Here is a 10748-nt window from a genome sequence, read left to right as displayed (position 1 = left end):
AGCACCCGGCCAATGCCAAGTGTTGAAAAACTGTTTCAGCCTCTGGCAGGACGCGGCGCTGCAGCCAGGCTGTCAGGCCGAGAGGGGAGAGCGTTATGAGCGGCACTCCCACCAAGCATTCGGCTAACACTCCATGCAAAAGAAAACACCACCAACACTTGAATGTCCTTGTCTACCTCGTCTTCCCTCTCCTCCAGGTCCCTAGCCATGTTTAAACTCCTTCAGTGTTTAGTTTTCATCCGTTTGCATCCTTTCCCCCCCCCCCTCCGCCCTGTCTGCTGTCTCAGGGACTCTGCTGCTCCATGTTTTCGATCAGAGTGTCTTTCTTCATGAACTGCAGATGTCTGACGGACCTCCATATGCCGGCGTAGCTGTCACTCAGAGCCTGCCCCGAAGAGGTGGTGGAGGAGGAGGAGGAGGAGGTGGTACCTTTGTGGAGATGCTCCCTTTGCATCTCCAACACTTCCTGGTCCGTCATGACCCGGCCGTTCGTGCCTCCTTCCCCATTTCCTTCATCCTTTGACCACAGACCGACGTTATTTAGGCCAGCCTCCCCCTGCTGCTCCCCTTCTCCTCCTCGAAACACTCCCTCAGTCTCCTGTTGTCCCGGTTCTGGTTCTGGTTCTGATCCAGCCCCGAGCCCGGCCACGGCTGCAGGCCCGGTGCCGTTCAGCGCAGGTTTCTCCTGGTAAGGCTCCCCAGGCAGCGTGCCATCCTTCCCATCCTCCTCCAGGTCCTGATACAGGCTCTTCTTTCTCGTCTCATAGTATTTCACCACACAGTACGTTACGGATCCCACTGTGTTCACCACCACGCCGGCAATGAACAAACTTGTCGGCTCCACGTCGCTGAATGCAACCATGCCAACGGTGATGGTGGCGATGCTTTTAACCACGCCCACAAAGCTGGTGGTGACAGCCGAGTTGATGTAGGTGCAGTGGAGCGTGGTGAAGTTCATGGCACAGCCAATGACGATGCAGAGGGTGAAGATCCCTGAGATGGCCGGGTTCTGCCAGCCGGTGTAGGACCACATCTGGATGGCATCCATGGAGACCACAGAGCACACCAGCAGGACCTGGAGCAAGGCGGGGCGAGACAGACGGGGAGACAGACAGAAAGGAAGAGAGTAAGAACAGAAAAATCAAGACCGAGAGGGAGCAGAAGCAAAGACAAAGAGATATCGTTAACAGAAACAAGAGATTCTCATCCAGTGGTGTGTGTGTGTGTGTGTGTGTGTGTGTGTGTGTGTGTGTGTGTGTGTGTGTGTGTGTGTGTGTGTGTGTGTGTGTGTGTGTGTGTGTGTGTGTGTATAATCCAGTTAGTCAAGTAAATTTTCTATGACACAGTACAAGTCTGTTTCATGCTATAAGCAATCAATCATCAGGATTAGTTTGCTCCTTATTTGTTGAGCACTTTCCCTACCAGTGAGTGTTTCGTTATATATATATATATATATATATATATATATATATATATATATATATATATATATATATATATATATATATATATATATATATATATATATATATATATATATATATGTATGTATATATATGTATATATATGTATGTATGTATGTATGTATGTATGTATATACTGAGCAGCCAAAACATTAAAACCACTGACAGGTAAGTGAATAACATTGATTATCTCGTTAGAGTGGCACCTGACAAGGGGTGGGATACATTAGGCAGCAAGTGAACAGTCAGTTCTTGAAGTTGATGTGTTGGAAGCAGGAAAAATGGATCTGGGGGACTTTGACAAGGGCCAAACTGTGATGGCTAGATGACCGGGACAGAACACCTCCAAAACGGCAGGTCTTGTTGGGGTGTTACCGGTAGGCAGTAGTCAGTACTACCAAAAGTTGTCCAAGAAAGGACAACCGGTGAACTGGCAAAAGGGTCATGGGCCCCCCCCCCCAGCTCACTGACGAGTGTGAGCGGTGCCGGCCCGCCCGTCTGGGCCGGTCCCACCGACGAGCTGCAGTCAAACTGCTGGACCAGTTCATGCTGGCTGTGACAGACAGGCGGCAGGACACACACCGCATCACGGCCTGCTGTGTATGAGGCTGCGTAGCTGCAGGCCGGCCAGGGCGTCCATGATGACCCCTGTCCACCACCGAAAGCTCCTACGATGGGCGGTGAGCATCAGAACTGGACCACGGAGCCGTGGAAGGAGGTGGTCTGGTCTGACGAATCACGTTCTCTTTCACAGCACGTGGACGGCCGGGTGTGCGTGTGCATCATTTACCGGAGGAGGAGGTGGCACCAGGATGCACCATGGGAAGAAGACAAGCCGGCGGAGGCAGTGTGATGCTCTGGACAATGGTGTGCTGGGAGACGTGGGGTCCTGGTATTCATGTGGATGCTACTCTGACACGTACCACCTACCTAAACATCACTGCAGGGTCAGTATTAGGCCCTAAATTATTTGTTCTGTATGTATATCAATGACATACTAGTATGTAAGTTATCGGTGTTTTGTCAACAGCGTCCATATTCGACGCCGTGGGATGAGAATGGCTCATTTAACATCCAGCTGACATCACATGGGATATCTGGTGGACACTTTCATCCTAAGCAGTGTTGAGTTACCGGAGAGGCCATGGTAGCGATGGCGTACTGGGCGGTGAGCGGTCCGTAGTCATTGTCTGAGCTGGTCTTCTGGATCAGAACCAGGTAAGAGGCATGGATGATCACAGCCAGAACCCCCGTAATATAACCAAATGGGTCGCCAGTCAGATCCCCGGCACCTAGAACCACACACAGAGAGAGAGAGAGCTGTTGTTTTACATGCTTAGGCAATATGTACACAAACGTACACTCACCGGCCACTTTATTAGGCACACCTGTCCAACTGCTCGGTAACGCAAATTTCTAATCAGCCAATCACATGGCAGCAACTCAATGCATTTAGGCATGTAGACATGGTCAGGACGATCTGCTGCAGTCCAAACCGAGCATCAGAATGGGGAAGAAAGGTGATTTAAGTGACTTTGAACGTGGCATGGTTGTTGGTGCCAGACGGGCTGGTCTGAGTATTTCAGAAACTGCTGATCTGCTGGGATTTTCACGCACAACCATCTCTAGGGTTTACAGAGAATGGTCCGAAAAAGAGAAAATATCCAGTGAGCAGCAGTTCTGTGGGCGAAAATGCCTTGTTGATGCCAGAGGTCAGAGGAGAATGGCCAGACTGGTTCGAGCTGACAGAAAGGCAACAGTAACTCAAATAACCACTCATTACAACCGAGGTATGCAGAAGAGCATCTCTGAACGCACAACACGTCGAACCTTGAGGCAGATGGGCTACAGCAGCAGAAGACCACACCGGGTGCCACTCCTGTCAGCTAAGAACAGGAAACTGAGGCTACAATTCGCACAGGCTCAACAAAATTGGACAATAGAAGATTGGAAAAAGGTTGCCTGGTCTGATGAGTCTCGATTTCTGCTGCGACATTCGGATGATAGGGTCAGAATTTGGCATCAACAACATGAAAGCATGGATCCATCCTGCCTTGTATCAACAGTTCAGGCTGGGGGTGGTGGTGGTGTAATGGTGTGGGGGATATTTTCTTGGCACACTTTGGGCCCCTTAGTACCAATTGAGCATCGTGTCAACGCCACAGCCTACCTGAGTATTGTTGCTGACCATGTCCATCCCTTTATGACCACAGTGTTCCCATCTTCTGATGGCTACTTCCAGCAGGATAACGCGCCATGTCATAAAGCTTGAATCATCTCAGACTGGTTTCTTGAACATGACAATGAGTTCACTGTACTCAAATGGCCTCCACAGTCACCAGATCTCAATCCAATAGAGCACCTTTGGGATGTGGTGGACCGGGAGATTCGCATCATGGATGTGCAGCCGACAAATCTGCAGCAACTGCGTGATGCTATCATGTCAATATCGGCCAAACTCTCTGAGGAATGTTTCCAGTACCTTGTTGAATCTATGCCACGAAGGATTAAGGCAGTTCTGAAGGCAAAAGGGGGTCCAACCCGGTACTAGCAAGGTGTACCTAATAAAGTGGCCAGTGAGTGTATGTCATACCAATAAAGCACATGCTGAATTGAATTGAAAGCGAGCGAGAGAGAGACAGACAGACAGAGACAAAGACAGAGAGAGAGACAGAAAGACAGAGGCAGAGAGATTGATTTGATTTTAAAAAGGTACATTTACTCAGAATACATTACAGTCCAACAGCTGATACTCAAACACAATCATCTCTTTATCATCCAGCTCATACAAAAAAAAAGTTTCAGAGAAAAAGACCATTGAGTGGTCTAAACAAGTATTGGCAAAAACAGAAATCCAAAATAAAACAGCCCAACATAAACACAAGTTCCCCTCAGGGGGTTTGCAGCAACACAACATCCTGTCCTTAGACCCTCGCATCGGATGAGGAACAACTCCCTAAAAAAAACCCTTTAACAGGGAGAAACCTCAGGGAGAGCACCAGAGGAGGGATCTCCCTCCCAAGACGGACAAGGTGCAGTGGATGTTGAGTTTACACAATTTACATAGCAAAGAAATAAAATGAAACAAGGCCAGTAATTCAGCCAGGACTTTCCCTCATTACACAGATTTAAAAAGAAAGAAAAGAAAAACATCTTCATCAACTCCAACTATGCACAACACCACCCCCGGTTCTGGAAAAAAGGCCATGTCTGTGTAGAAGCTCTGCAGGGTGATGCTCGTGGTGGAAACCGGTTTCTGGGAAAGTCCAGGAGAGCACCGGTGGTGGACATCCAGCCTGGCTCCATGAATCAGTGGCTCCTCCAGCAGCAGTAAGAGGAAGGTCGCCCAGTGCAACACACTCATCGACCAAATTCGTCTCAAGCATCATCAAGGAGTTGCCATTTTACTTTCCGTACAAGTTTTCTCGGTCCTGTACCAGTTTCCTGGTCAGTAAATGTGTTCACTTCCAAATCTCCTGGGTTTTTCATGAAATGTCTGACTGAGTCAACAAAAAGCTGTAAGTCTGGAAAGTAGTTTTCCACCTTGACCGCCCTCAAACCCTTGGTGACCTGTAAAAACTTCCTGATTTTCAGGAAAGCATAGCTCCCTTCAGTGTCCCGCTGTGGATGAGGAGTGGAAACTAACTCACAGTCTCTTTCTCCTGTGTCCTCCTCAGATGAAGAAGAGGAGGGTGGCTTTTTACCTTCAGAAACCCTCTTTGCTTTTAAATTGTCCTGTCTACCCTCTGTGGGCTTCCTTTTAATAGACTTTTTTTATTTCATTTCATCGTCCAACAGCATCCCTTCCTCTTCCTCAAGTACAGACTCTGCCACTCTAACAGCAGTCTCTGCTGTATTTGCTTCTTCCGACCACAGTTCACATCTCGCCCAGCCAGGTTACTACTCTCCCTGTTCTCACTGTTTTCATTTCCATCAGCTTCCACCTGTTCAAGTCCTGTCACCTTCCCATCGTCATCACCTTTTTTAACCTGCTCCACCTGCCCACCTTCCTCTCCTGCCTGCTCAGTCCGTCCGGTTTCCTTGTGTTCTCCAGCCTCGGTCTCTTTCTGTTTCTTACCTGGTCTATTTCTCCTGCCCCTCACTCCCCGGCCTCCTGTCTGCCCTGTGTCGACTCAGCAGCGCCATCTTCAGCCGGAGATGCCTCAGACCTACCCTCACTCCTGTCGGGACAAGACCTTACTAAATGCCCCTCAGACCCACGGCCAAAACATTTCGTCATGCCGGATGTAACCAAGACAATGTAGTCAAACTCGTCGATCCTGAACTTCAGATCCAAATCCTCCGCATTGTCTTTCAGAACCATGAAGCCTTGTCTCCTATGGGACACAACGTGTCTCAAGTGAGGAGACTGGCAACCGGAAGACACCATTTTTATCGGGGACACTAGCTGTCCGTACCTTGCAAGCTCCTTCTCTAAAGCGGCATGTCTCATGAACGGGGAAGCATTAGAGATGGTGCTTCTCGTGGCAGGATGAACCAGCGGCAGAACGGGAGTCAATGTGGCCTTCATCGCCACCCCGCTGTCCACCTCCTGGCTGGCTTCATCGCCACCCCGCTGTCCACCTCCTGGCTGGCTTCATCGCCACCCCGCTGTCCACCTCCTGGCTGGCTTCATCGCCACCCCGCTGTCCACCTCCTGGCTGGCGTCATCGCCGCCCCGCTGTCCACCTCCTGGCTGGCTTCATCGCCACCCCGCTGTCCACCTCCTGGCTGGCTTCATCGCCACCCCGCTGTCCACCTCCTGGCTGGCGTCATCGCCACCCCGCTGTCCACCTCCTGGCTGGCGTCATCGCCACCCCGCTGTCCACCTCCTGGCTGGCGTCATCGCCACCCCGCTGTCCACCTCCTGGCTGGCTTCATCACCACCCCGCTGTCCGCCTCCTGGCTGGCGTCATCACCACCCCGCTGTCCGCCTCCTGGCTGGCTTCATCACCACTATCGATACACATGACTGCAGCACTGTTCATCCCGGATGCTGATTTGATGCTTCCATATCCCACATGTTCCCCTACCACGAAGCAGCGCTCCTCCACCCAGCACGTGACCACCGGAGCCACTTTAACCGCATGCCGGCGTGTCGACTTTTCAAACGCCGCCCCTCCACCTCCCACAACGGCCATATTGCCCCGCTAGGCCGGTAGCACCGCTACCGGGAATAAAACAACTCCACTTGAACCTGTCAACGAAAAAAAACTAACTAAAAGACAACAAAAAGCACATGAAAACCTCGTTTATACCGAAGCAACACGCTACTACGTCCTCACTCGCACTTCCACTCCGAGAGAGACAGAGACAAACAGACAGACAGACAGACAGACAAACAGACAGAGACAGACAGACACACAGACAGACAGACAGACAGACAGACAGACAGACAGACAGACAGACAGACAGACAGACAGACGGAGAGACAGACAGACAGACAGAGAGATGGAGAGACAGACAGATGGAGAGACAGACAGACAGAGATACGGAGAAACAGAGAGAGAGACATACAGACAGACAGACAAACAGACAGAGACACAGAGAGACGGAGAAACGGACAGAGACACAGAGAGACGGAGAGACAGAGACGGAGAGACAGACAGACAGACAGACAGACAGACAGACAGACAGACAGACAGACAGACGGAGAGACAGACAGACAGAGAGACGGAGAAACAGAGAAAGAGACATACAGACAGACAGACAGACAGACAGACAGACAGACAGAGACACAGAGAGAGAGAGAGACAGACAGAGAGACAGACAGACAGAGAGACGGAGAAACAGACAGACAGACAGACAGACAGACAGACAGACAGACAGACAGACAGACAGACAGAGAGACGGAGAGACAGACAGAGACAGACAGACACAGAGACAGAGAGATGGAGAGACAGACAGACAGACAGACAGACAGACAGACAGACAGAGAGACGGAGAGACAGACAGACAGAGAGACGGAGACAGAGAGACAGACAGACAGACAGACAGACAGACAGACAGACAGACAGACAGACAGACAGACGGAGAGACAGACAGAGACACAGAGAGATGGAGAGACAGACAGACAGACAGACAGACAGACAGACAGACAGACGGAGAGACAGACAGAGACACAGAGAGATGGAGAGACAGACAGACAGACAGACAGACAGACAGACAGACAGACAGACAGACAGACAGACAGACGGAGAGACAGACAGAGACACAGAGAGATGGAGAGACAGACAGACAGACAGACAGAGAGACAGAGACAGAGAGATGGAGAGACAGACAGACAGACAGACAGACAGACAGACTGACAGAGAGACGGAGACAGAGAGAGAGGTACAATGAGACAGACAAGCAGACAAGAGAGAAGTTGAAATATGAGAGGGAAGAGAGTTAGAGGAAGAAATGGTGAGAGAGTAAAGGAGAAAGGGGGGGTTGGAGGAGAGCAGCGTTGTTAGGAAGAAAGATGAAATGAGAGAGGAGGTGAGAGAGGTAGAAAGAAGAGAAACGGGAGGGCTGGGAGAGAGAAAAGGTGGGCAAGGGAGAGAACAGAGATGGGTTGGCATATAGACAGATATAGGAAGAGGTTTAGAAGAAAGAAAGAAAGAAAGAAAGAAAGAAAGAAAGAAAGAAAGAAAGAAAGAAAGAAAGAAAGAAAGAAAGAAAGAAAGAAAGAAAGAAAGAAAGAAAGAAAGAAAAAAAGATGGAGGGAGAGAACAGAAGGGTGGAGGAATATGAACATGAGGAGAAGCAAGGGGAGCAGGAGGAGGGGAAGGAAGAGAGCGTAAGATGAGAAAGATCATCAGGGTGAGAAAAAGAACGTGACGAGGAGGGAGACAGAGAGAAGGAGAGAGGGAGCGCGGGTGTAAGAGAGGAGGAGAGGAATTATATGTTGGATTGAATGGGTGAATAATAGAGGAGCATTGATCCAGCACTGAGTACACATGTAGGCTGGAACACACACACACACACACACACACACACACACACACACACACACACACACACACACACACACACACACACACAAAGACCGACACACAGACCTGGGCACCTGTGCAGAGCACCGTACACGTTTCTATATGTGTAACGTTTCAAACAAGCGTCTGGTTTGTCCAACACGTGCTGATGGCGTGCAGGAGCCACAAAGGGTCGCGAGGAAGGATCCAAAATGGAGGAGGCTAACTAACATCCTGGCGACGCATTATCCCCACCCATAAAACCCGTTCATACCTCTGACAGGCTGGTGTGCTGTAGTCAGTGGTGCAGCAGAAGTGGTTGTAGTCAGTGCTGCAGCAGAAGTGGTTGTAGTCAAGAAGTGGTTGTAGTCAGTGGTGCAGCAGAAGTGGTTGTAGTCAGTGGTGCAGCAGAAGTGGTTGTAGTTAGTGGTGCAGCAGAAGTGGTTGCAGTCAGTGGTGCAGTAGAAGTGGTTGTAGTCAGTGGTGCAGCAGAAGTGGTTGTAGTCAGTGGTGCAGCGGAAGTGGTTGTAGTTAGTGGTGCAGCAGAAGTGGTTGCAGTCAGTGCTGCAGCAGAAGTGGTTGTAGTCAGTGGTGCAGCAGAAGTGGTTGTAGTTAGTGGTGCAGCAGAAGTGGTTGCAGTCAGTGCTGCAGCAGAAGTGGTTGTAGTCAGTGGTGCAGCGGAAGTGGTTGTAGTCAGTGGTGCAGCAGAAGTGGTTGTAGTCAGTGGTGCAGCAGAAGTGGTTGTAGTCAGTGCTGCAGCAGAAGTGGTTGTAGTCAAGAAGTGGTTGTAGTCAGTGGTGCAGCAGAAGTGGTTGCAGTCAGTGGTGCAGCAGAAGTGGTTGTAGTCAGTGGTGCAGCGGAAGTGGTTGGTGTCACTATGTTTACTTTGCTTAGTGGTTGTGGTTGCTAATCTTCCGGTACTACAAGAAGAAGACATGAAATCAAGTCTCTCTGCCGGTCTCCGGCGTGAGCGAGGTCCGATGCAGAGAAACGGTGGAGGACGAGTGGAACCTTCCCATCCACCCGCGTCCTCTCAGGTGGTTTTAGAAAAGTGTGATGTCCGTCCGCATTGAAACGCAGGAACAACAGAAAACCCTCAAGTCTCCTCTACCGGGCACGTGCAGGCCAACCGGGCCTGGATTTCCCCCCTTTTCTCCCCAATTGTATCTGGCCAATCATCCTATTTTCCGAGCCGTCCCGGTCGCTGCTCCACCCCCTCTGCCGATCCGGGGGAGGGCTGCAGACCACCACATGCCTCCTCCCATACATGTGGAGTCACCAGCCGCTTCTTTTCACCTGACAGTGAGGAGTTTCACCAGGGGGACGTAGCGCGTGGGAGGATCACGCTATTGACAGAACGCTATTTGGAAAACATGTCCCAGCCAAACTTCCAGAGAAAAGGTGGGTTTGCGGTAGCCGTCTTCAAGAACCCTGTTTTGAAAGTGTATCACAAAACCAGATGGGTTTCACCACAACACTTATGCTGCAGCCCGAGTCCCCCGACACTGTGCCATCCATTTATCCTGGAGACACAGCGAGTACGAGCCGATCATCACCTCCCCTCTTAACCTAGCTTCCACTGCTCTCTCCCATATCTTCATGCTGTGGCTGATGGACTTTATACCTCTGTAGTTGCTGCAGTTCTGCACACCACCCTTATTCTTGAAAATCAGTACCAGTATGCTTCCCCTCCACTCCTCAGGCATCCTCTCGCGTTCCAAGATTGTGTTAAACGATCTGGTTAAAGACTACAAAGTACTCCTGCATCCATCAGTGTACATAATGAAAAGTAAGGGTGAAAGGAGCCATCCTTGCGGTGAGCCTGTGGATATAGCTACCGAGTCTGAGAGGCAGCCATTTACAGACACCCTCTGCTGTCCGTCAGTCACAAGTCCAAGATCCATAATCCAAGCTGGTGAGGCAAATTAAGATGACATAGCAACCTATCTATGAAAAGATGCGGCTGCATCGTCATGAATGTCGATGAAAAGTCAGCAAAGAAAAGCCTGGCACGGCCTTGCAGCTTTTCCAAGTGCTTATATGTGCTATTAAGTATAAGAAGCTTGGCATCCTCCACACCTCTCCCTGCACGGTAACAAACTGCAGTGGATCAAGTTTTCCATCCACAGTTAACAAAACACGGTTTTTAACCAGTTTTTCCAAGATTTTCATTAGTAATGATGTTAAAGTGGCTGGTCTCAAGTCATTAGGTTGCTTAGGATTGGTGTTCTTTGGGACAGGTGTCACAGTAGAAGCTTTCCAGACAGCAAGGACTTGGTTAGAGTCAAGTGACATCTGGAAGAGATGATGGAGGACACCGCTAAGCTGG

The 10748-nt window shown here is 50.1% G+C and overlaps 1 protein-coding gene across 1 annotated transcript in view; it reads right to left on the bottom strand.

Annotated features, from left to right (window-relative positions):
• Nucleotides 1-283: 283 nt before the first annotated feature.
• The window catches only part of slc35d3 (solute carrier family 35 member D3), a 19461-nt gene continuing 8996 nt past the window's right edge, over nt 284-10748 (bottom strand). Inside the window, 2 exon segments of the mRNA XM_056294245.1 lie at nt 284-1075; nt 2598-2755. Of these exon segments, the coding sequence (XP_056150220.1) occupies nt 284-1075; nt 2598-2755 (950 nt within the window).

This window comes from Lampris incognitus, chromosome 15 (genome assembly GCF_029633865.1).
Source record: "Lampris incognitus isolate fLamInc1 chromosome 15, fLamInc1.hap2, whole genome shotgun sequence".
Lineage (NCBI taxonomy): Eukaryota > Metazoa > Chordata > Actinopteri > Lampriformes > Lampridae > Lampris > Lampris incognitus.
The sequence above is the reverse complement of the archived record's forward strand: the minus strand, read 5'-3'. Positions and strand labels throughout refer to the sequence as shown.